Consider the following 26,693-nt stretch of genomic DNA (forward strand, 5'->3'; position numbering starts at 1 on the left):
CACAGATGTAGTGAGGCAAAGAAAACATGAAAAATATAAAAGAGTTCAAAAACCTTATTAAAAATACAAAAAGACATTAAAAAGAATCAAAACAGTTCCAGAATCAGAAATCATTAGTAAAAACCAAAATAATCCAAGTTGGTTATAAAAAGGCTATAGTCCTCAGTGATCCTATAGAATAAAAACCCCTAAACAAAAGTAAAAATCCCTTATATGTCCCATAGTCCTTAGAAAAGAAAAATCCAGTAAATATACCATAGTCCTTACAAAATTACAAGAACATAGTCCATATGGAGTATTCCAAGAAAAGAAGTCCATAAAGAATATTCCATAGAACAGTCCATAGAAAATAGTCCATGCATAGTCCTTAGGAAAAATCCCATAAGTCCAAAAGTAATCCAGCAAATCATAGAAACCAGTCCATGTAGGTAGGCCACCAAACTCTCTCTAAAGACATCAGGGTAAGTCCCAAATGGCTGAAAGGTCGGTCTTGGAAAGACAAAGTCTATAGGTAAAAAGTTCCTTTTTCAAGAGTAACTGGCAAGGGCCTAATGCACCTTCCCACGATGTCATCCAATCAGAGTTCGTTACTAGGCAAACAGTCCTGTTACATCACATGAATTCTTTCTCATACACAGCAGATGTTATTTGGGTTACGGTGGTTTATCAAAGAGTCACAACAATTCCCATCTATCTAATCACACAGAGTCCTTCTCAGGCCTTCAGAATAACATTCTCTCTGCTCGCCTAGAAAACAATTTGTCAGCATAGCACAGATACTATATACAAAGAAACAAAATGGAACCTCTCTGGCTCACTTCATAATTACAAAACCCATATGCCTTAAAAGATTTTAACTTAAAAACCCATCTCATCACACCCACCACCCCACGCTCATTCGCCCGGCACCCGGCCATTTCCCCTCTTCCTCCTCCTGCCGCCCCCTCAGCCTCTTGCCCTCTTCTTCGCCCTCCCACTGCTGAGCCGGCACGCTCGCTCGCCCGCTGCCCCCATTTCCCCTCTTCCTCTTCCTCCTCCTGCCTCCGCCCGGCCAGGCTCTTCCTGTTGGGGGGGTCATCTTATACGACCGGTCGCCTTGTAGGCCGGCAAATACGGTAGTTACCATAGAATTTCCAAGACCTGAATATTGCCATACAAAATCTGGCTACTTGGTAAGTGATCTTGAAGTCTATATCACAAAGAAGAAACTCAGTTCTTTCTTTCTTTCTTTCTTTCTTTCTTTTTCTTCTTTTTTGGATTGGCCAGGAACCTGATAAGCTGGTATGTGAAGAATTGCTTCCAGTCACCTCAAATGTACCAAGGTCCTCCAGGGGGCCATGTGGCCCCCATTGGGAATGACTGGGTTAGTGAACTGAATTTATATATTTCCAGAGCTGATGCTAACAGGATGCTCAGAAAATGACTGAATAGGAAGGTTCCACAGCTCAAAACACCTTTATAGGATTAAACATCTGTTTTGAAAGGAGAAAAAAATGGAGAATAACTTCCTGGCTAGAGTTCTAAAATGTGGCCAAGATAGGAGTAGTCCTAAGAAGACTAACACCATGGGTTAGAACTGCCTCTAACACCTTCCCCATCCTGTGTCCAAACTTGTGGTGCATGGTACAACTGTGATGTTGAGAACTCTGTAATTGCCCCCTCATACATGTGCATACAAAGGTGGGAGTCGCTATGTACAGGTACTACAGGTGAGAATTCTGACCTAGAGCTTTTCTCTGTCCTATAATCAAGCATAATGACAGAAGTACAGTGGTGCCTCGCACAACGGGTGCCTCACACAACGATGAATTCACACAACGATGCCTTTTTTTGTTAAATTTGCCGCCTCACACAGCGATGTTTCCTACGGGGGATTTTCACACAACGATGTCTCTTTTTCGTTCCTGTAAAAGTGTCTTACAATGTTTGGAAGCCGTTTTAAATGCTTGCACTGGTTAGCCCACCTCCTGAAACCTATGCAAACTGATTTTGGTGTTGTTCTGACACTTCATTAATTTATGATGATTTTTTGTTTTCTCCATTGGAAACCATTAGACAGACCATTCAATGGTTTTCAATGGAGAAAACAAAAAATTACCATAAATTAACGAAGTGTCAGAACAACACCAAAATCAGTTTGCATAGGTTTCAGGAGGTGGGCTAACCATTGCAAGCATTTAAAACAGCTTCCAAACATTGTAAGGCACTTTTAAATAAGCAAAAACGGACTTCGCAAAGCCATTGAAATGTATTGAGTCGGCTTCAATACATTCCAATGGAGGAAACATTGTTTCACACAGCGATGTTTCCTGTGGGGATTTTCACTCAGCGATGGCAATCCGTTCCAACTGGAACGGATTAACCGGTTTTCAATGCATTCCTATGGGAAATGGAACGATGTTTCACACAACGTTGATTTTTTTGGAACCAATTAACATCGTTGTGTGAGGCACCACTGTACTTCATTTTGCTTATATAAAAAAGGTATAAGGATAGGGCTGGACTTCTCCTGAGCATGTTCTCTAAATCCTAATATTTTTCTGGCAGAGCTTCTGCCTCCAATGTCTCAGTCTCACAGCTTATCCAGCCATGGCTGGCCCCTATCCTCCACTATGCACTCAGGAAGGGTTCTTCTCTTTAGATTTGGCCTCACATCTCACAGTCACAGAACAGTTAACTCTTCAGTGACACCTTCCACAGGAATTTTAGATGGCATTCACTCACTCATTTTTTTCACTGGCAAGCCTAAAGCTCTTTCTGTGACAACAAGAGTCCATCTATTCTGCCATGGAATCCTTTCTTAAAGCTTTACTTGCCCTCTCATTACCACAAACTCTGCACATTCTGCAACAAGAGCTACTTGGCCTGAGCCAAGTATAAGCCTCCATAACGAATCTTCTCTCTATGGTCGGCCACACATTAGAAAAAACTTTTTTTAAAATATGACCACGTCCGACGTTTGGATCTATTCTTTTTCACTCACAACTATATAGAATATTTAATTCATCACAGCTAATAAGAGATCTGATTGTGTCACAATCAGATACTGACATTCAGTATCATCTTATACTTTACCATTTCCTCTTTATATGAAAATGTTAAAACAAGACACTAAGAATTCTGGTGCACAATGTTACATGATTGGGACAAATGATATACTGTACACAGGAACAAAAGCAGGTAGACAGTTAGGTTACTTACCTGTAACTTTGGTTCTTCTAGTGGTGTTCTGTGAATTCACACAAATGGGTTATCCTGCGCCTGCGCAGGAATGTCCGGAAGATTCCAGAGCTTAATAAAAAAGAACATTGAGATGGAGGAGAGCCCCGTTGTCCTGTGATATGAGGGACGGTATCTGAGGTAGATGATAAACTTCTTGTGCTATTTCTGATAGGTGAGCGAACCACGGTTGCCTCGGCCACCAAGGGGCAATGAGGATTGCGTCTGTACCATACCGTATTATCCTTGTCACAGTCCTGAGAAGCAGTGGTATTGGAGGGAACAGGTACGTTAGTTCCCCTGACCATGGTATGAGGCAGGCGTCTCCCAGGGAGGCAGCATCCATGCCTGCTCTGGAATAGTATCGGGCACACTTGGTGTTGAGACGGGATGCAAAAAGGCCCAAGGTGGGCTGTCCCCATCATTTGGAAATGTCTAGAAAGACCGTCTGGTCTAATGTCCATTCGTGCATTCTGGTAGGGAGCCTGCTCAAGTGGTCCACTAAAGAGTTGTCCCTGGAAGCGATGTGGATCGCCTGTGGGAAAACATTGTGGGAGCGACACCAATTCCAGAACGTGATGATCAGCTGGAGGAGACACGCTGATCGTGTTCCACCCTGCCTATTGATGTAGTTCATCATTGTGGTATTGTCCGTTACCAGTTGCACAGCATGGCCCTGGATGCGAGGGAGGAAGGACTGAAAAGCCTTCATGACAGCTATCAGTTCTAGCTGATTGATGTGCAAGGTCCTTTGGGTTGGGGTCCAAAGACCGTGGGCACAGTGGTTCTGGCAGTGCGCGCTCCAACCTGAGGGGCTGGCGTCGGTGACGGCCTGTATGGACAGGTAAGGAGAGTGGAACGGTCTTCCACATGACAGGTTGCTGGATCTGGACCACCAGGCGAGATGCCGCACTATGAGAGGGAGGATTCTCAACCTCTTGGACTACTGGTCTGTCACGGGATCGAACTGAGTGATGAACCAAGACTGTAGGGGTCTGAGTCCAAGTCTGTTGTACGGTACCACCGCGGTGGTGGATGCCATCAACCCTAGAACGTGTTGGATGTAGTGTGTTGTAAGTACAGCACGCGGTCTGAGTTTGCTCACAGCTTTTTTGATCTTTTGAATTCGCTGTGGTGGAAGAAAGGCCTTTGGGCGAACAGAGTCCAAGGTTGCTCCTATGTAGGAGACTATTTGAGAAGGTATGAGATTGTACTTTTTTGCATTAATTTTAGTCCTAATTTCTTTAGGATGGACAGGGTAAATCTTGTGGCAGAGAGCGCTTCGGAATAGGATTGGGCCACCAGAAGCCAGTCGTCGATGTAAGGAAAGATTTGTATCTTTTGGGTTCGTAGGTAGACGATGACTGGTGCCATGCATTTTGTGAATGTCCTGCATGCCGTTGAGAGCCCGAACGGTAGGACGATGATGGAACCGGAGAAATTTTTGATGAGACGGGTGGATGGAGATATGAAAGTATCTGGAGATCGATGGTGATGAACCAGTTTCCCTGAGACAAAAGGGGGAGAATGGAGTCAAGGGTGAGCATACGAAATTTCTTGTGAAGTATGTACTGGTTGAGGTCTCTTAAGTCCATGATGGGCCTTATGCCCCCATCGTTTTTGGGGACTGCGAAATAGTGTGAGAAAAACCCATCGGTACTGTCAGATGGAATTTGGATTATGGCCTCTTTGGATAACAGAGATGAGATTTCCAAATGGAGTGGCATGGAAAAAGGAGTAGGTCTGGTGAAATTTGGTGGAGGAATACAGAAAAATTCTATTCTATATTCATGTTGAATAATACTAAGGACCCACTTGTCAGTAGTGATGTTTTTCCATTCTTGCAGGAATGGGGATAAATTCTGTATGAGAGGGAGATTCATGAGAATTGCTTACCCCTATGCTGGGTCTTGCGAAAGGACTGCTTAGGGCTGCGAAAGCGTTGGTGCTTGAACAGCGGAGTAGGAGGCTGTTGAGCTTGGTAAGTACGATCCTGCTGTTGTTTGCTGTACCTAGAGGGTTGGTACTGAGTAGATGATTGGTACTGTGGCTTTTTGTAGGCAAACCTTTGGTACCTATACGGCTGGTATGGTACGTAGGATTTCGCTGTCTTTGTCATCTTATGGATATTGTCCATAGTCTCATCCGTTTTAGAGTTAAAGAGTCCTGCAGCATCGAAGGTAAGCTCCTCGATCTTGGTCTCAGTGTCTTCAAGGATGTTGGCTGTTCTGAGCCAGGCGTGGCTTCTAACAGCAATGGCAGTCAGCATGGATTTAGAAGCGATGTCAGCTGTGTGTTTTGCAGCAAATCTCTGTTGCCTAGTAAGAGTGTTAACCACTTCATAAACGTTAAGGGCTTCAGCTTTTGTGGGGTCAGGTAAGGATTGCAGTACTGGAACTATCTCGTCCCACAAGTGCTTCTGATAGGCGCCCATGGTGGCCTGGTAGTTAGCAATTTTAATCAGCATTGCGGCGAACGAATACAGCTTTTTTCCAAAGGTATCTGACTTCTTTCCGTCTTTGTCAACAGGTGTAACTGATGATCTAGTACAGGATTTGTACTGAGTAGTTTCAACCACAATGGAATTGGGTGAAGGATGCTTGGCCAGAAAGTCAGAGTCTGAACCATGAGTCTTATAGTGGTGCTTGAGCTTGCGTGGCACCTGTACCAATGTAGGAGGTTTGTTCCAAGCATTTTACCAGCTCAAACAGAGCAGGAATGAGACTGAGGCTAGGGGGAGAGGTTTTGTCCTGCTCCATATCATGGAAGACGAGGTCCCATTCTTGTTGAGGGATTTGTGCATTGAGCTGCAGAGTTTTCGCCATCTGCATAATGAACTGTGCATAAGATGAGAAGTCCTCTGAGGAGGGTTGTGATGACGAGCCTTGAGCAGCAGTGTCAGGGGCGTCAGAGTCAGTGGAAACAGTAGATGGATTAGACGACTCCGAGGCGATCGAAGGAGAACGTCTTGTTACTGCATCTTCTGGCACCATTTCCACATCCGATTGGGTGGACTGGGAGAAGGGCACGGTATCGTGGGCATCAGGACCGGAGTAGAGCGTCGTAGCTCGAACCAAAGAGTGTCCTGTACTTAGCATGCTTGGGAAGTTCTGTAGGTACTGTAGGAAATTGCCTCTTGCGAGATGGTGCTTGAGGTGTAGGAAAGTCGTGTTGTGCATGTGGCTGGCACGGGATAGAGGAAGCCACGGTATAGTGCCACGGTACTTGTGTCTGAGGCTCCAACTCGTAGGCGTAGCCAGGGTACGGACACAGTTGGAACGGAGCGTAAAAAGAGTGGCCAAACTGTGGCAGTCCTCGCGGATGGTACCCATCGCCTCCATCCCGAGGCTGGTACGGAGCGATATTTGTGCACTCTGCGGTACGCTTCCTAGAAGTTTCATGATCAGACTCCTGTTCAGATGGTGACTCGGTATCAGCCCGCCCTGAGTATCGAGGGCTTGAATGGGCAACGGCCCGGCTGGCGTCTGGCTCAGCCTCAAATCGGCCCGAGTTTGGTAACATGCACATATCTTCCTGAGCCGTCTGGGCTAAAGGAATGTGCTCCTCGGTATCAGAAAGTCCAATTGCTTCCCTCGAAGACTCCTCGAGCAATATCGAAGGAGCGGGAGGAGGCAGAACAGGCAACTTGGCCGGTTTCTTTGCTCTCTTAGCCTTATCGGTGACCTTCTTTTTCGCAGGGTGAGAAGGCGGTTTGGAAGCGTCCTTAGCCTTAACCGGTACAGAGACGGTAGGCAGCGGTTGGTCTGCCGAAGAGTCCTGTTTAGAAGCCTCACCACGTGGTGGGAACAAGGCTGTGAGGGAGGCACTTTCCATGTTTGGAGACAGAGTCTTTTCGTAAAGGAAAGCTCGAAGTCTTTGGCGCCTCAGCTTAATTGCTTGCTTTGAAAAATCTTTGCAAGCAGAACAAGACTGATCTTGATGTGATTCTCCAAGACAAAACAAGCATTTATGATGTACATCTGATAAAGGAATTTTTGGGAGCAGACGACACACTGCTTGAAGCCCCGAGGGGCCATAAACAAAAGAAAAAAAAGGGGATCATTGATCGGGGGGGGGAACGCGACACAACAGGAGAATAAACTCAAAATCAACAAGTTCTGTCGAATAACCGTTAAAGTAAGATAAATAAATAATAAAACAAGAGAAAAAGGTAGCTGGCTAGTTAAGTACTTAACGGTCAATAGCTCTGCTCTTCCTACGTCCTACAGGAACGGCAGAAAAAGAGGAACTGAAAGGAAGATGGAGGAGGCGGGGCTTATATACCCCGGGGGGGGAGCTAATTGACTCTTTTTTCTTAAGCTCTAGAATCTTCCGGATGTTCCCGCTCAGGCGCAGGATAACCCATTTGTGTGCATTCACAGAGACCACTACGAAGAACTTCATATTATAAGGGATGTCAGACCATATTTTTCATACAGCCCTGCAGTAATACCAACCTCTATGGATGGAAGACAACTACAAACTGTGGCAGGCAAGTTAATCTCAGGATTTCCTTACCAATGGCTATGAAAAGGACAAAGGCCCAAAACGAACTGCTTCTTATTTTCTGTCCTGTTTACTGTGAACTCCTACTCCATTTCTATAATTTATATCCTATGATAGGGGGCGGCTGCCAAAGACTATTATTGGTTGAGAAACATGTAGTTCATCAAGTTCTAAGCCAGTTTGCTGTAGTTTGCAAAAGCCAAAGTTCAAAAAGCTATATTCTGGGTAGTAGCATGGCAACAGACTTTGTTTTCTTTTATTTTCTTAAATTGTTAAAATTTTGTTGCAGTTCTTACTTTTTGGTACCTTGGTGCAGAGAGTAGATAAATAAATAAAAAAATATAGCCAGACAGCTAAACTTGGTTCCCCCCGCCCATCAGCCTGGCACACTAGGTAATCAACTAGGTCACCCATGCCTAAGGCCAGCTATGTTCCCAGAATGCTAGGCACAGATACCATGATGTGTGAATCCAGAGAGACCTCAAAAGAGAATTAAATGAATGTAATGAAAGTTTTTCACTCCAAAGATAAGGCCAGAAAAGAAAAAAAAAAGACTTCAAAAAACATGATTGTTTTGACAGGGCTATCCCCCCCTTAAAATGCAGACTGATAATTAAAACTTCTTGTTAGATTTACAGAAGATCTTTGCAATAAATATGTGTAATTCACAATGACTTGAATACAACAGTAGCTGTCAACCAAAGGTCTGGACACCTCTCAAGGATTACATTTCTCCCTGTATTTGAACCTTACTATGTGACTCTGAAATCTGTCCTGGAGGACTGGATTAGCCTCTGAAGCAGATCTGTGGGGACACACAAGTCACAAGGAAGGGAACATCTTGCTGCATCAAGGAAAATCTAGTCATGTGATTTGGTACGTAGCCCAATAACAGCATGTTACAGGTTCAGTTACTGAATTGTATATACTTACCCTTTATGATATATGCACAGACAAGGCAACCGTGCTATCGTATCCCCTTGCTGCAGCTCTTCCAGGCATATTGCACACTCCCCAGCATCTTTACTCAGCACATCCTCTACAGAAAAAGGCAAAAAAGAGGACAAAATTGTAATATTCCTAGTACTGACTTCTGCTGAAATATATATATATATATATATATATATATATATATATATATATATATATATATATATATATATATATATATATATATATATATATACACACACACACACACACACACACAAGTCCATCATGCTTAGTATTCATCACAAAATCGAATTGTACAATGATTCACGTTAGTTAAATGGAAGACAGTTGCAAAACAAGCTGTTGTGATATAGGGCTCTTCCAGAGTCCCTGCAAAGTATGATTAAGGAGGAGGGGTATTGTGTAAGGTGTAGTTATTTCAGCAGACATTTAGAGGCTAGGAGCTGCTATTCTACACTTATGTGACATGTGTTTTTATGTTAATGTCTATGTTGTTGCTTGGTTTTATTGTATTTAATCATTTATATGGAATATTTTATTGTTATATGTATTGTTTTATGTTGTGTGCCGTTCTAGGTTTCTTTGGCGAAAAATTACACACACACACACACACACACACACACACACATATATGTATACACATATACATGAATATTCCACATTCATAAACCAGAGGTTTTGGAAAGAACTGAATTTCCTGGCTTTTTAAAATGGGAGTTTAAATATACATATGCCACATACAAATTCAATTAGAAATTTCCCTCATATAGGGTTACCCCAATGGTAGAGGATTTCAGAAGGCCAGAAGATGAGCATATGATCTATACTATGGTTACTAGGAGAAGACAGAACAACTTGGATGCGGCTGTAGTCCCTCTACGCTAAAATATTTTAAAGTGCTGTTTTGAAGATACACACCCCAAATGCAGACTGGAAAAGAAAGGTTACTTACCTGTAACTCCAGTTCGTTGAATGGTCATCTGTGAATTCACACAAATGGGGTTATACTGTGCCTGTGCAGAGGTTCTCAAAACTGCTAGAGCATTTGCACGCATTTGCTAAGCCTTCCCTCCCGTCTTGTGTGCTCCGTCTGTGGCATAAAGTGCCTCAGTTCCGAAGAGCAGTCCACCCCTGCCCAGCATGCACTAAGACACACAGCATTTGAAAGGGCCCCAAAAGGCCATAAAATGATGGCTGAAAAAGGAAAGGGGAAAGGGAAAGTCTCTATTTTCCTCTCCTTCTGCTCCCTTTCTTCCTTTTCTAATACTACTTGAACAGGAGGAAAGGTCTGGTGATGAAAAAAACTTCAACTATCTTATTTCCTTTAGAAAGCAAACAGAGCTCCATTGCTGAGATGCAGCTACAGCGGTGGCAAAAAAAGGAACTGAGACACTGTATGCCAGTGGATCCCAACCTTTTTGACACCAGGGACCGGTTTAGTTGAAGACCATTCTCCCAGGGAACGGGGTGGGGTGGTGGGTGTCTGTCCGTCCGTCCATCCATGCATGTATGGCGTGCATGCATGCGGGAGGTGTGCCTGTGTGTGTGCATGTGGGAGGTGTGCGTGCATCTGGGGGCATGCATGTGTTTGTCTATGCACACAGGGTTTTTTGGCAGGTTTGTGTCTGTGCATGTGGGAGGTGTGCATGCGTACATGTGGGAGGTGGGCGGGTGTGCATGTGTGGGTGGGAGTGTGCATGCATGTTCCTTCAGCCCTCAAAAATCTGTCTCGACAGCTTGGTCCGTGGCCCAGGGATTGTGGAACCCTGCTCTATGCCACAGGCAGAGCACACACCACAGCAGAAAGGTCCTAGTGAACACGTGCAGAAGCTCTACCCTGTTTCTCTGAAAATAAGACCTACCCTGAAAATAAGCCCTAGTATGATTTTTCAGGATGCTTATAATATAAGCCCTATCCCCAAAATAAGCCCCAGTTAAGTGAAACACCACCCTCCACCATTGTGCAGCACCAAAAGAAGATGGCATGCTGTACAATAAAACATCCCCTGAAAATAAGCCCTAACACGGTTTTTGGAGCAAAAATTAATATAAGGCCCTGTCTTATTTCTGGGGAAACACGTTTCCAAAATACCTCTGCATAGGCACAGTATAACCCCATTCATGTGCATTCACAGAGATTACGAAGCAGCAGCTATGTGACAATTTCCAAACTTTGAGTTAAGCAAACTGAGGAAGAAAAGTTGTATTGGACCAAAAGCTCTATGGATATGTTGTGTGTATGTTTTCCAGAAGATTTCCCTTCACTTTTTGAATTTTTTTTTAAAAAGAGGGGGAATAAGTTGGAGCTAGCAAAGAATGTCACTGGAAACCACGGTAAAAAAAAAATCATCCATACTATGTTACTGCTGTCTCCTTCCTCATGAGTAAACCAGGTATAACTTACCTTGAGGACATTTCCAGCCACAAAAAAATACACAGTACTGTATTTTCACAGCATAAATGAGTGAGTTATTATTAGTTTATTAATAAGTGATTATTATTTTCTATTTTTTTAAAAAAATGTCTTTTAAAATATTTTTATAGGAAGGAGTTAAAAGTTTGGCCAGGAAGGAGTTAAATGTTTTCTTTCATAGTCATTGTCAGGACTAACCATTTTTTCCAGATATGCACATTTCATCTTATTAATGTATTTCATCTGTTTTAAATCCACCAGAGTTCAAGGTTGCTTGGTTCTGCGTGGGGTAAAACAGTATTACCTTTTGAAAAATCATAACTCAAACACCCTTTGCACAAACATCCCCACATTTGGCACAGAGCAAAAGCAGACCTTCTACTACATCTGTGCCAAATCTAATGCTGAACCAATGTCTAGTTTCATAGTTCTATGTTTTTGTTTGGGGCACCCCTAGTTTTGAATTGATTTAAGGAATGCTGAATCCTGCTGTAAGCACAATATATTGGTAGCCTCTCAGGTGCCAATAATTTACATTCTATGCCCACTGAGCATGTTCAGTCTTCACTAGTCTTTTAGAGTTCCTCTTAGTATCTCTGCCCTTAAGAATACTTTTCTTATCAATTCTGCAGATCTTGCACACCCTCTCTATGTTACATACAATGGCGTAATTAAGATTTCAGGACATCAATTGGGGAAAACAGCAGGTAGTCTCCCATACTTTCCATAGTTCTGCAATCAATGCTTACAGATATTGTGTACCCCAAATGGAAGAGAGACATTTATCAACTATAGCCTGAATATGGCAAAGAAGCCTAAGATAATGGGCATAAGAGAGAACATGAGTTGATGCTGCTACTATAAGCTAGCCACAAGTTTCTAGATTACATAAAACTGTCCAGGGGAACGTGGTGGCGCTGCGGGTCACACCGCAGAAGCCTCTGTGCTGTAAGGTCTGTAGATCTTCAGCTGTAAGATCGAATCCATGTGATGGAGTGAGCGCCTGTCACTTGTCCCAGCTCCCGCCAACCTAGCGGTTCGGAAGCATACAAATGCGAGTAGATTAATAGGGACCACCTCGGTGGGAAGGTAACAGCGTTCCGTGTCTAAGTCGCACTGGCCATGTGACCACGGAAACTGTCTTCGGACAAACGCTGGCTCTATGGCTTGGAAACAGGGATGAGCACCGCCCCCTAGAGTCAAACATGACTGAACAAAAATTGTCAAGGGGAACTGTGATGAGATGGTACTTGTAGTTAAAATCTTGTAAGGAACATGGGTTTTGTAATTAAGAAATGTGCAAGAGAGGATCCATCTTGTTTCTCTGTATAAAGGATCTATGCTATGCTGACAGGGTGTTTGCTAGTGAGAGCCAAGGGAATGCTATTCTGAGAGCATGAGAAAGGACTCCGTGTGATAAGATAGATGGGTATTGTTGTGACTCTTTGCTAAACCACAGAAACCCAAATAACATTTGTTACCCATGGGAGAGAAAGTCAGGTGGTACAACAGGACTGTTTGCCTAGCAACACACTCTGATTGGATGACATCGTGGGAAGGAGCGATAAGACCTTACCTGTTACTCTTGAAAAAGGACAGGTTACTTACCTGTAAACATGGTTCTTCAAGTGGATTCTCCATGAATACACACTAATGGGTTAAGTCAGCACTTGTGCTGGCCTCTCGGAATCTTCTAGAGCTGCAAGAGAAAAGTAACAATGTTCAGGTTGCCCTGCACTGAGCATGCTCAGCCCGCCAACGGCTCAGTTCCCCATGTCCGCCATGTGAAGAGTTGGAACCCAGAACACTCCTCAGTGACGAACAAGTGGGGAGGCCGGGCGGGACGTGTGTATTCATGGAGAATCCACTTGAAGAACCATGTTTACAGGTAAGTAACCTGTCCTTCTTCAACGTGGTTCTCCATGAATCCACACTAATGGGTGACTAGCAAGCACACTTACAGGATGGTGGGCCGTCACTGAAGCAGTGAAGTCAAAACAGCCCTTCCAAATTTGGTCTCAGCTTTAGCCCGAAGGTCCAACTTGTAGTGGGTAACAAAGGTAGAAGCATTGGACCAAGTAGCAGACCGACAAATTTCTTGGATGTCGATTCCCCTTAGCAGGGCCGTAGATGTAGCCATGGCCCTAGTGGAATGGGCTTTGAGACCTTCCGGCACAGGTTTCTGCAGCAGTTCATATGCCAGAGAAATGGTAGAGACTAGCCACCTGGAGAGGGAAGAGGAGGAGGCAGGAGAACCTTTGCGGGGCCCATAAAAACAAAGAAACAGTCTGTGGGCCTTCCTGAAATCTTTAGTCCTGGTGACATAGTAGGCCAGTGCTCTACGAACATCTAAAGTATGGAGCATGCGTTCAACGTCCGTAAGTGCATTGGGAAAAAGGGTTGGCAAAATCAATGGTTGGTTGACATGGAAGGTAGAGACAACCTTAGGCAGAAATGTGACATCAGGATGAAGGACAACCTTATCCTTAAAAAACTGTAAATAAGGAGGATCTGCACGTAGGGCAGCTAACTCACTAGCTCTCCTGGCCGAAGTAATGGCCACCAAGAACAGCGTCTTGAAGGACAAGAATTTCAAGTCACAAGAGGCCATGGGTTCGAAAGGATGCCTCGTAAGACAATGCAAGACAGTCTGTAGCGACCACTGAGGTGTTGGTCTTTTAGCTGGAGGCCGCATGTTGTCAAGTCCCTTGAAGAAGGCTTTAAGGGTTGGGTGAGAAAACCATCTAGATGACTCTGAACCCGTAGGTTGAAAAGCCACTATAGCTGCCGCGTAAACCTTCAGCGTTGACTTAGACAGGCCGAAGTCAAAAAGATGCCTAAGGTATAACAGTAGAGTTGATAAGGCCACAGGTGAGGGATGTAGGCCATGTTCCTGAGTAAATCTAAGAAAGTTCCTCCACTTGTAGCTGTAAAGCAACTTAGTGGCAGGTTTCCGTGCCTTGTCGATGACCTCTGTCAATGATGGGAAATCCTCCACGCAGTCAAGTGGAGTGCATCGAGGTCTGGATGAAGAACATTCCCTCCGCTCTGAGTGAGTAAGTTGGGTTGCAATGGCAGTGTCACCCTGTCCACTGACGCTTGAGACAGAGTGGAGAACCACGGTCGACGTGGCCACCAAGGGGCAATTAGTATTGCTTCTGCCCTCGTCTGTAGTAGTCTGACTATGACCCTCTGAAGGAGTGGCAGAGGGGGAAACAGGTAAATGAGGCCTCTCTTCCATTGTACCATGAATGCGTCTCCGAGGGAGCCTTGTCCTCTGCCCGCTCGGGACGCATAGAGCGGACACTTCGTGTTGTGTTGCGTCGCAAACATGTCCACCAGTGGATGCCCCCACCGTTGGCAAAGGGTGGTGAACACCTTCTGGTCCAGTTGCCACTCGTGGGATTGGAACGGGCGACGACTGAGTTCGTCCGCCAACTGGTTGTCTGATGTGGCCACATGGATAGCCACTGGAAAAACGTGCCTCAGGTAGCACCATTCCCAGAAATGTACTGTGAGAAACAGCAGAGACTTGGACCTCGTGCCCCCTTGCTTGTTCAGGTAGTACATCGTGGTGGTATTGTCCGTTACTACCTGCACAGCTGTGCCCCTGAGAAGAGGAAGAAATGCCCTGAAGGCCTTTATCACCGCTAGCATCTCTAGATGGTTGATATGCAGGGATGCTTCCTGCGGGGACCACAGAGCATGTATCTGGTGATGTAGACAATGGGCCCCCCATCCCATCGGGCTGGCGTCCGTTGTCACCTGTATGGTGAGTTGTAGAGGACGAAAGGGCCTCCCGATTAGCAGATGTGGAAGAAAGAGCCACCACTGTAACTGCCTTGCAAGTTCTGGAGTGACCCTGAGGCGCTTGTTCTGACTGTCTGCCACAGGGTTGAACAGGGCCATCAGCCAAGATTGTAGAGAGCGCATTTTGAGCCTCGCATGGGGCAAGGTGGCCGTTGTTGAGGCCATGAGGCCTAGCAGGTGTTGTGCTAGCTTTGCAGATACTGTCCTCCTTGGCTTGAACCTTAGAACTGCTTTTCTTATTTTCTGGACACGTTCTGGAAGTATGAACAGGCGGGCTTGCACAGCATCCAGCCTGGCCCCTATGTAGTCCATCACTTGAGAGGGTCGTAAATGAGACTTCTCGTAATTGATGGATAGGCCTAAGGCCTGTAGGGTTTGCAGAACTTGATGAGTGTCTTGGTAGGCTTGGTGTTTGGACTTTGACACGATCAGCCAATCGTCGATATATGGGTAAATTTGAATCCCTTGGAGACGTAGATAAGCTGCCACAGGGGCCATACACTTGGTGAAGGTCCGTGGGGCGGTGGAAAGGCCGAATGGGAGAGCTACAAATTGGTATATGGTGTCCTGGAAGATCAATCGAAGGTACTTTCTGTAGGCCTCGTGGATCGTTACATGAAAGTAAGCATCCTTCAGATCCACCACTACAAACCAATCTCCTTTCTTGAGCAGGTGGACGATCCCTTCCAGAGTAACCATCCGGAACTTCCGAGGATTGAGGTAGGTGTTGAGATCCCTCAGATCCAGTATGGGTCGAAGACCCCCGTCCTTCTTTGGAACAGCAAAGTATCGGGAGTAGAACCCGTTCAGGATGTCCTTGTAAGGTACCTTCTGGATGGCTCGCTTCTGTAGTAGAGTGAGAATCTCTTCCTCTAGGACGGGGTCGAAGGATGTATGCCTGACCCATCCTAGAGGAGGCAATTCTATAAACTCCAGGCGGTAGCCGGAGCTGATAATTTTCAAGACCCAGGTGTCTCGAGTGATCTTGTACCAGTTCTGAAGGTAAGGAGAAAGGCGAGTCAGATGGTGGTGAATCCGGATGCTGACTGGGAAGTCAAAGGTATTGCTTGAACTTCCGGCCAGAAGGCTTGAATGACTGGCGTTTGCTGTGTGTCTTGAAGCTAGAGGCGGATGAAGAAGCCTGAGAAGATCTTGCAGGCGGTTGTGGTCTAAACTGGCGATAAGTGGAGGATGCACCCTGCTGGTACGACTGCTGTTGAGGCCTGGTACGCCACTGAGGTTTTGAAGGCCTTGGCTGTTGCTGTATGGCATAAGATTTTGCCGTTTTCTTACTCTCGTGGAGGGATTTCAAGTTCTCATCTGTTTTCTCACTGAACAGACCAGTGGCATCAAAGGCTAAGTTCCTAATCCTGGCCTTAATGTCATCCATGATGTTGGCAGATCGTAACCAGGCGTGACGCCTCAAAGTGATGATAGATGCCAGATTTCTAGCATTGGCATCCGCTACATGCCGTGAAGCCAGACGTTGGTGCTTAGACACAGTCTGTGCCTCAGCATAAGCGTCAAGGCACACCTGCCTGATGTCTTCTGGTGCCACTTGGAGTGCTGGGAGCACTCTCGCCCAGAGTTGTTTTTGATAAGCCCCCATGGCCACCAAGTAGTTAAGGGCTCTGAGGGCAAAGGTGGTCATTGAGTAGAGCCGCCTTCCAAGCACCTCTAAGTCTCTACCTTCTTTGTTAGTTGGCGTAGGGTGACCCTTAGTGGGCAAACGTCCAGCACTAGATTCCACCACAAGAGAATTAGGGGCTGGGTGTTTTAGAAGGCACTCTGTTTTGGGACCATGGACCCGATACATGTTTTCGGTCCTCCTGGAAAAGGTGGGAGAATCAGCTGGATGGTCCCAATAGCCAGTGATGAGATCCATGAGTTCTGGCACATAAGAAAGGCTTACTGGACGAGATCTGTCCTTGTGGATGTCCCCAAAGATGAGGTCATCCTCACGAGAAGGAGATTTCTCTACCTCCATCCTCAAGGTAGCAGCCATTCTTGCGACCATCTGAGGATAGGACGAAAAATCCTCCGATGGGGATGAAGGATGGATATCGGCCGCATCAGACCCCAATGGTTCAGCCGGTACCGGTGTCTCCAAGGAGGCGTCGGATGTACCTTCGTCCTCATGTTCCGAAGAGGACACTGAATCAGGTTCATCCTCCTCCTCTAAAAGCCGAGGGGCGACAGGCTTTGGTATGCCCTCTGTAGGCTTGGGAGGTTTAGTGGGTAACGGTCTACTCGGGCTTGGTAAAGGCGCCGCGGGCTTGTCAGCAGGTGTCGGTGTCGGAACACTATGCTTGGTAGACCGACCCTCCGCCGGAGTAGCGCGGTCCTCGTTATCTGGGAGAAGGTGCTTTCGACGTCGACCCTTTTTTGGAGGCGGTGTGGTGGAAGTAGACGAAGAGGAAGAGTAGGTCCTCTTTCGTCGATGCCGTCTATCCCTCGACGTGGAAGAGGAATCAGACGTATAGTCCCTTTTATGTCGATGACGGCGGCGAGACCTCCGTCTCTCACGGCTGTCGTCGGAGTCCGATGAAGAGTACTCTCGACGTCGATGTTTCCGTCGTCTATCACCATCCGTAGTACGCTTTCGCTTGCGATGGCGCTTAGGCTTCTTAGGGATGGTGTCCTCCTCGGTCTCGAGCGTTGGGCGTCGAGGAGGGGCCGGTACACTCGGATCCCCCGGTCTCCTCGGAGAGGGTGTCGGAGACTTAGTAGCCGGCGATCCCGGTGTAGACGACCGGGATCGAGACGCCTGCCCAGGTAGAATTGGGCTCCGAGGCGCATCGGTCAAGCCAGAGATGATTTTGTCAATCTGGCTTGCCGTGGGAGACCTCTCGACGACGACCAATGGTTCTTGTCGTGGAGGAAGAGAGGCTCCGGGCTCCGACGCGGACTCTCGGTCTCTCGAAGAGTCCTCCAGGAACGGAGAAGGGAGTGAGGAGGAGATGGGAGGCACTACCAGAGTAACCTCCTTCGATGTCGATGCTCCCTTCAACTTTTGCTTCTTCTTTTTCAGGTGTTCCAGCTTCGGTGGAGAGATGGAGCCAGTCGACGCTGAGGTAAGTACTTTCTTGGACGAGGTTTTCGCCTTGGACTTGTTTTTCGCCTTTTTTGGGACGTCCAGGGCAGTATCCGATGAAGTGGATTGGACTACCCTAATCTCCGACCGTACTGAAGAGGAGGATTGGGCTACCTCCATTTCAGATGGTTGAGAGGCAGACAACGTTTGCTTCCAAAGGGAATATCTGAGACGTTGCTGCCGAGCCTTCAGCGTCACCTTAGTGAATCTTTTGCAGTGCCGACAATTGGATACGGAGTGGGATTCTCCAAGGCAGTACAGGCAGAGAGAATGTCCGTCCTGGAAAGGAAGTTTCCGGGAACAGGCGGTACAGAGGCGAAAGGGTCCTCTCCTCGGGGATGGTTTGTCCTTCGGAGGCATAGACTAACCGATAGATGGAAGTAGACCAGGAATCCCGAGTAACGGAGCTTTACTGGGCTTGGTGAAGGCCGGTAGACCAGGCGTCTCGAAGGCTATGGAGCTTTCGACGGACGTGGTGAAGGCAGGTAGACTAGGAGTCCCAGGTAAAGGGAGGTAGGCCAAGGCACCGGATACGGAAAATTGAAGAAATCCGGTCGGCGCGTGGCGCACCACAGGAGGCCAATTACCGTTGAACGGTGTGACAAAATGGCGCGTGGCGCCTCAGAGGGTGGCCTGAAAGGCCAATTAGGCCAAAAAAAGGTCTGTGGAAAACCGCCAGAGGCAAAAACGAAGTCAAAAACCAGTCCAGAGTCAGGGCAACAACAGGCAGGTCAACGATTTTCAGTCCGGTCAGTGTAAAACACGAAATACAGCCAAACAAACAGGAGCTCAGTCCGAGAGGTTCCAACTTTCACAAGCGGAAAAAAGGAACTGAGCCGTTGGCGGGCTGAGCATGCTCAGTGCAGGGCAACCTGAACATTGTTACTTTTCTCTTGCAGCTCTAGAAGATTCCGAGAGGCCAGCACAAGTGCTGACTTAACCCATTAGTGTGGATTCATGGAGAACCACGTTGAAGAAGGAACTTTTCCACTATGGACATTGTCCTTCGGGACCTACTCTTCAGTCTCTCGTGACTCACTCGTGGCCTACACACATGGATTACCCATACCCGCACTGAAGGAATTTTCATGGACTATTTCTTATGGAATACTCCTTATGGACTATTATCTTGGATTTTTCTCAGGACAATGGGACATGTGCTTATTCTCTTGGATTTTTCTTTGGTACAGTATTTTTCTTCTACAGGATTATTGAGGACTATGGACTTTTTCTGACTTAATTGTTTTTCCTAATGGACTACTCTATCGGAACAGTTTTTGTTATTTTTCTTGGCTTTCTGTATTCTTGTAGGGTTTTTGGACACTTGCATATTGTTCATGTTTTCTTTACATCCCTGCAACTTTGTAAATAACCAGCACAATGCTTAATTGCTTGCTTTGGCCTAGATTGGTTTTGATACTTAAGAACATGCTTATTATTTAATAAAATAATGATTATAAAAATCAATTGGTTTCCTGAACAGTAAACTTGTCTTAGGGTCATCTGAGAGTGCTGCCTTGGCCTAGCATACTTAAGGAGTCCTGCCTGTGGTGCAAGATAAGTCTAAGGACTACAAAGCCCACATGGTTTTCTATCAGAAAGATTCAAAGGTACAGGGGTGTTCTTATTAGGGCAGACTTGTAAGATGGGGAGTTGTTCATGGCTAGCTGAGTTCTAGGACTCACTCAGCATGTGTTAGCGTGTACAATCTCCAAATTACTCTCTGCCCGAGCATTCATGCGTGCTTTCGGCGCCGTGTTTGCTTACATGGTGGCAGCGGTGGGATGAACCGCGTGCTGGATTTTGTAGTACCTCAGGATGACCAAGTTTTGTTCTATCTTGCAGCTTGAGTGGTTCTGATCCACAAGCTAAGTTTTGACTGCAGAGGGACGCTGATGCTTTAAGGAGCTAGGTGCATCCCTGAGTGTGAATAGCAGCTTTCCAGGAAGCGCTGTTTACCAGCAATTAGATCTTATGGCTGTGGTTTTATGTGTTAGAATCTGGGGTGCTCTTTTAAGAAACAGATTCCCAGGGGGACAAGCAAACTGTTAGGGAACAATTTGATATAATCAGTAATTATGTGCAGGTTTTTACAGAGTTGTAGTGAAGTAATTCTAAGATGCATGTCTTTGGTTTTGGGTGCTTGCATTTAGCTTGGTTCAAGTCAAGCCTTTGATCTTAGGATCTTTAAGGATGACTCTGTCTGTTTTTTTTAATCAGTTGCACCCAGGATGGCTCAGCTCATTCCAATGATTTTAGGATCGCTTGAATGACTCTGCCTAATTTGCATCCAGCATGGCTTAGCGTTACTCCTATGATTTCAGGCTCACCAAGAACCTGAGCAAGAAGTTCTGCAAAATAAATCCACCTACTTAAATCCATGTCTTAGATGTCTACAAAGGTTCTGGACACCTCTTGTGCAGGGAGTCAACAAGGAGAGTGGACTTTATTGGAGTCAGCCATTTTCCCTGTGTTGTACCCAGCCAGCCACAACCACCACTGTCAAAGCATGAAGGCACCTGATGAATATGGAAAAAACCTAGTTTCTTCCTAGTGTCACAGCTTCTTACCAGCTTGTACTGAGTGCCTGTAAGACATTCTCAAAGTATACATAAGATGCATGTAAAGAAAGAGCAGAGAAAACCTGACTGCTGCCTTGGAATGCCAGCATGGAAAATAAGCAGCATCCAGCCAACACTTGTCAGCTCTGGCAGGGAACATGACCTTCCAGAACCAGTGTGTTTCCATTCCCTGCCCACAATTTACAATCCTTTCATCCTCTTGGACGCTAAAAACCAGTTCTAATTCATAACAGGATGGACTTGTCAGCATTACTGTCTGAGGAATATACAGATTCAGAATACTTAAAAGCAAAGGAAGCAAGCTTCAACAGATCACATATGAATTTCAGAGCACAGCACAGCACATTGGCGCTTTAAACTGTAAGGCTTAAAGGATTTTATTTCCTGATAGTTTTTTACTCTACTAAAAAAAGTACAGTAATTAAAAAAATCAGAATACAGACACAACAGGAGTTTCTGGCCTCCTGAAGTGAACTTCTGTAATCTCAATTTTTTACTATTTCTTTTAAGCATAAACATCCAATAATGGGTATTTCAAAAGAGGATGCAGCTGAATTAGCTAAATTGTGATTATAGCTTCTGTGATGAGTCCTTTGGATTCTTTCCAAAATTTGCTGTAAATTGACCTCTCAGAGATACACAGTACAAATAAATGACAGATCAGGACTATTAATTTTCTCCACAGACTTGTTACTAAAACAAATGAATTCTGAAGTCTTATACCTGCCATAAAATCCACATAAGAGCTTTACCTATTAATTATCAGGTGACTTTCGTATACAATGGAAAGGACAATAATTTATTATTTGGCCTGTAAGAAAAATTTGCAGCCAGTGGGTGACTTAAAGTATCATTTACCTGAAAAAACTTAGATGATTTTTTTTTGATCCACATGTGTTTGTTTTTACAAATCTTCAGTTTCCTGACAATCATTAAAATGTTGGCAAGCTTTGATCTCCAAGTCTTTGTGCAGGTGTTAAAAACTAAGAGACCACGATTGACTTGAACAAGAAACTTCCATATTTTCATCTGCAATGTGAAAAAGCAGTATTTTCTTTGCCTACTGATTCCCTTTGTAGTTTAATGCATCATGTTTGGAACAGACTGGATTTCCAGTCGAGTAGCCTCACTCTCATGAGTAGGATAACTCAAGTTATATAATTTTTTTTGTTGAATCTATTTACAACTCAGAGAAACACAGTTACACCCAGTTACATTTTTAGTTTCTTCCACAATTCAACCGGCAATTAAGATATGCCTTACAGACAATACAACATTTGTGTAAATTAGATATCTGAAAGATTGGATAACAAGAACATGATTTAGCAGTAAGCTATGTACTTCGTCTTGATTACAAATCTTTCTTTTCAATACCTTGAAACAACATATTTAATACATTAATATTTTCAATAAACTGAAAGGTAATAGACACTAAATCAAATTTGGGAGGAATGACGCAAGGTAGTAAGACTGTGGACAACACACTGAGAGACTAGAGTAGTTGATCCAAAGTGACATATACAGATTCAAATCCCCAATAACCTACAAACCACAACCTGGCAGGCTTGTGGATATGCATTTTACTTGTGCAGAAGGTAGATACCCCTTTTAGGAGTCAGAAATTCAAGTCTTGTTCTACAATGCAGTTATTTAAATTACCAGATAATACTAGGTAAGAGACTCGCACATTTTTTTTAATCTTCTCTTATACATAGCAACTACTGTCATGATACAGAACTCAAATACACAGAAAAGTTACAAGCATAGCAGCTAGTTGCATGTTTTTGTATCCCTTCTCAGCAAACACAGCACTTACATATGGGTAACCTAACCACCTTTCTCTTAAAAAAATACACCAGAACTCTACTATTAATACACACTTGTGTTAAGTCTAATTGGCACAAATCAGAGTAGTGAACTGCTACTAGTTGAGAAGCTGATGTTGGCATTTAGTGTTACATGACTTGGTATGCCGCAGCAAATGCCCATGCTGACCTCTTAGCCCATAGGTCGGGAAACAGGGATAAATTACCCCAAATTGGGTAAAAGTGAAAATCCTGGGGGTAATGAGCAAAGTGCTACCCCCCACCCTCCCACCCCCACCCTCTGCAGGCAAACTCCAAATTGTAAGCCACCTCTCCCTGTTACTTCCTGGTTGCAGCAGGCACTTGTAAATCCTCCGTTTCAGGGAGATAAGCCTGCTTAATTGGCTACAGCTGTGGAATAGCCCCAAGCAATCAAGCAATCCGGGGCTTTGAATGACTGCTTCCTCCGGAAATGAATGCAAGCAAACAGGAGGTGGGGAGCGGAGCAAGGAGCAAGCAAGGGAGGGAAGAAAGGTGCAAGAGACCGAGGACTTCATCAAGCTGATTTAAATGTACAAATTGAAGGGAGGAAATGGAGGGAGGGAGGAAATGTAGGGAGGGTGGATGGATGGATGTGTGTGTGTGTGTGTGTGTGTGTGTGTGTGTGAGAGAGAGAGAGAGAGAGAGAGAGAGAGAGAGAGAGAGAGAGAGAGAGAGCTTAGACTATTGGTGTGCCAACAGGCAAATGGAGTGAGATGGGATCTGATTTTGCTAGGTTTTTTTTAGATCATTGGTCAGGAAACAGGGGTAAATTCAATAATATTTTTTAATTCAAATAATGTATTATTTCCTTCCTTTCGAATCAAGGGGGTAATGTCGACGTATGTAAATTTTTGGGGGGTTAAAGGTAAAAAAGTTCCCTGACCCCTGTCTTAGCCTGTGGCAATTTGCTTCTGAAATGTACATCAATGGAACTTATGCAAATGTGATTTTCAACTGGATTTGAGACATAGACTACTGGAAAACCCATGGAAACCTCTTCAATATTCCTTCAAACCATGACAGAGGATGTATTGCCAAATATTCCTATGGGCAGAGAAATGAACACACATGCCAATCAGTTAATTTGTCTCTGAGAATTCTGTTACAAATACACCTCCCCTCCCCTTGTTGATTATCACTGATGTTCTTTTATAACACAACAGCCATTAATATTTCTCAGGCTTATTGAGAAGAGGACAAAAGAATGAACAGGAACACACACAGGAACTTTAGAGTAAAATGATGCCTAGTGCTGTGGAGGTTTCTGTCACTGCACTGACTCTGTCATATAAATAGGTGGCACTTGTAACAGGCCCAGCTACATGACATCTGTTACAAGAGGAGATCTCGGCTCTCCTCACCTGCAGTTAAGCTAGTCTTGCCAAACCCAATTTTAAATGCCAGGATACAAGTTAAGATATGTTACTGAAGCAAATACAGTATTGTGCTGGGAACTTCTGTGTGTGCAGTGTTGTGCAAGTGGTTCCATTATTTGGCAAGGCATCTGCTATGTGACTAACTGTGCAAATTACTGTCCAACCACCATCTCATCACACACTGATCATCTACAACACTAAAACCATTTGCCTAATATTTTGTGGGTGCCCTTCATGCTGCCAAAACAGCTCTGATGCACTTGTGTGTGAGCATGCGTGCCCCTGCACGAGCATCCCTGCTCCTCTGCGCATGAGTATCCGTGCAGCCACGTGTGCACATGAGCACGGGGGGGGGGGGGTGCCCTGCCTTCTCCAGCTGGTCTGTGAGGCTAAAAAGGTTGGGGACTGCTGTTCTATGGTATCTGGGACTAAGTCATTACCTAGATCCTCTACGTCCTGCAAGTTGCAAGATGGAACCTACATGGATCAGATTTGGTGTTACAGCATCCCACAGATGCTCAATTGGATTAAGTGAGATCTGGAGAATTTGGAGGCCAAGGCAACTCACTGAACTCTTTGTCATGTTCCTCAAACCATTCCTGAACAATTTTTGCAGTATGGCAGGGTGCACTATCCTGCTGAAAGAGGCCACTGCCATTAGAAAACACCATTGCCATGAAGAGGTGTACGTGGTCAGCAACAATCTCTAGATAGGTGGTATGTGTCAAAGTAACATACACATGAATGCCAGGACCCAAGGTTTCTCAGCAGAACATTGCCCAGAGCAAAATATTGTCTCCACCAGCTGGCTTTCTTCTCATAATGCATCCTGCCAACATCTCTTCCAACAAACATGTACCCAGCTATCTGCCTGATCTTAAAAAACATGTGATTCATTAGATCAGGCACCAAGGTTCCCTCTAAGATGCTTGCCTGTGTGCAACTCTGCCCCTCTCTGTGCAAGGCTCCTTGTCCTCTACACACCCACAACGATCGGTTTCACCCATTTCAGTTCTGGTTACGATAGAAACCTGCACAGGGGGCAGAGACTCATGTGCACACTGGGGCAAAGTTGCACGTGTGAGGGGTAGAGGGCTGAAAATTAGAGGGAATGTTGCCAGGCACCCTTCTTCCATTGCTCCATGGTACAGTTCTGACACTCACATCCCTATTGCAGGTGATTTCATTGGTGGACAGGGATCACCATGGGAACCCTGACTGGTCTGCGGCTATGCAGCCCCATACATAGCAAACTGCAATGCACTGTTCTTTTTATCATGGCCAGCATTAAGGTTTTTCATCACTCTGGGCTACAGTAGCTCTTCTGTGTGATGAAACCAGCCAGGCTAGTCTTCACTCTCCCCGTGCATCAATTAGCCTCGGGCACTCACAATCATGACACCAGTTCACCAGCTGTCCTTCCTTCCACCAGTTTGGCAGGTACTAACCACTGCACGAGGTGGATGGACAGTGTCATCGAAGCTACCAACATGAATTTAACCAAACTCCGGGAGGCAGTGGAAGACAGGAGGGCCTGGCATGCTGGGGTCACAAAGAGTCGGAAACAACTTAATGACTAAACAACAACAACAACCACTGCATACTAGGAATACCCCACAAGATTTGCCATTTTGGAGATGCTATGACCCAGTTGTCTAGCCATCACTATTTGGCCCTTGTCAAAGTCACTCAGATCTTTTTGCTTGCCCATAATTTCCTGCTTCCAACACAAGACATTCAAGAATTTGATGCTTGATATATCTTAGACCAGGCTTGTCCAACCCGCGGCCCAAGGGCCGCATGCGGCCCAGGTCTGCTCGTAATGCGGCCCTGTGCAATTTTTTATTTTAAAAGAAATTCCAAAGTTTCAAGTTTCACTGCCGGCGCTTGCGGCTGGAATGTGGCCGGGGCATGTCACAACAGTAGAGGGGGAGAGAGGGAAGGAAGGAATGGGAGGGGAGGGGACAGGGGGGCTGTGTGACTGCATTTTGCTGTCCCCGTCAATAGGTGGACCCCCTCCCAGCCCCATAAAGCCGCCGGAGTTGAAGCTGGCAGCCTCTGCTGTCTAAGATCACAGCTGCCAGTAAGCGTGCTTGGAGCGGGGCAGCGAAGGACGGCTAGGGTTGCCCCCCCCATGCGGCCCAAACCAAATGTATGTGCGGCCCAAACCAAATTTTCATCTTCTAATGTGGCCCAGGGAAGGTGAAAGGTTGGACACCCCTGTCTTAGACCTTGATAGGTACCATTGTAACAATGTAATCCAGTGGTTCTTAACCTTGGGTTACCCAGAAGCCTTCACCACCAGCTGTGCTGGCTGGTGTTTCTGGGAGTTGCAGTTCAAAAACACCTGAGTAACCCGAAGTTAAGAACCACAGATGTAATCAATACTATTCACTTCTCCTGTCAGTGGTTTTAATGTTGTGGCTGATCAGTGAATAGTCCAAAAGCTTGATTAACATTAGTTGCTTGCAGAGAAATTCCCAAAAAGATACTTGAGTTTATATTCTGATGCATAACAAGACTTTAATACTGGAAGAGACAGCAATTTAATGGCCAAACAAATATGGTCTGCCACTTCAACAAACCATTCTAAATAACTCAGTACAATAGGTGTTTCTATAGACAGATAAATCCAAACTAGAATTACAGTATCTGTTGTCATGCACCCAAATGCCAAATAAAATCAGTCTTTCTAAATAAATTCCTACACATTTAATGCAAACCATGGCAGCATGAATAAAGCAGACAGGAACAAAAAAAAAATCTGTATCTTCAACAAATATTAGTTTTATGAAAGCATCCAACAAGACTCCATGCTTTGCTTCATGACAGAAATATTTGCCATTCAAATAAAACATCTACAATAAATCTGTTTTCAGGGGAAAGAGAGGC

General features: G+C 45.2%; 1 protein-coding gene and 1 long non-coding RNA gene across 4 annotated transcripts in view; one reads left to right on the forward strand and one right to left on the reverse strand.

Annotated features, from left to right (window-relative positions):
* Positions 1 to 26,693, reverse strand: part of ZNRF2 (zinc and ring finger 2) — a 164,334-nt gene that overhangs the window by 39,735 nt on the left and 97,906 nt on the right. For all 3 annotated transcript variants that reach the window (XM_073003480.2, XM_073003482.2, XM_020812706.3), the window contains exon 3: positions 8,659 to 8,764. In XM_073003480.2, the coding sequence (XP_072859581.2) occupies positions 8,659 to 8,764 (106 nt within the window). The remainder of the gene's footprint in view (positions 1 to 8,658; positions 8,765 to 26,693) is intronic.
* LOC144583495 (uncharacterized) lies at positions 4,627 to 5,118 on the forward strand. The gene is made up of 2 exons (XR_013537289.1): positions 4,627 to 4,758; positions 5,067 to 5,118. It is a non-coding gene; the product is annotated as an uncharacterized LOC144583495 (long non-coding RNA).

This window comes from Pogona vitticeps, chromosome 6 (assembly GCF_051106095.1).
Source record: "Pogona vitticeps strain Pit_001003342236 chromosome 6, PviZW2.1, whole genome shotgun sequence".
Taxonomy (NCBI): domain Eukaryota; kingdom Metazoa; phylum Chordata; class Lepidosauria; order Squamata; family Agamidae; genus Pogona; species Pogona vitticeps.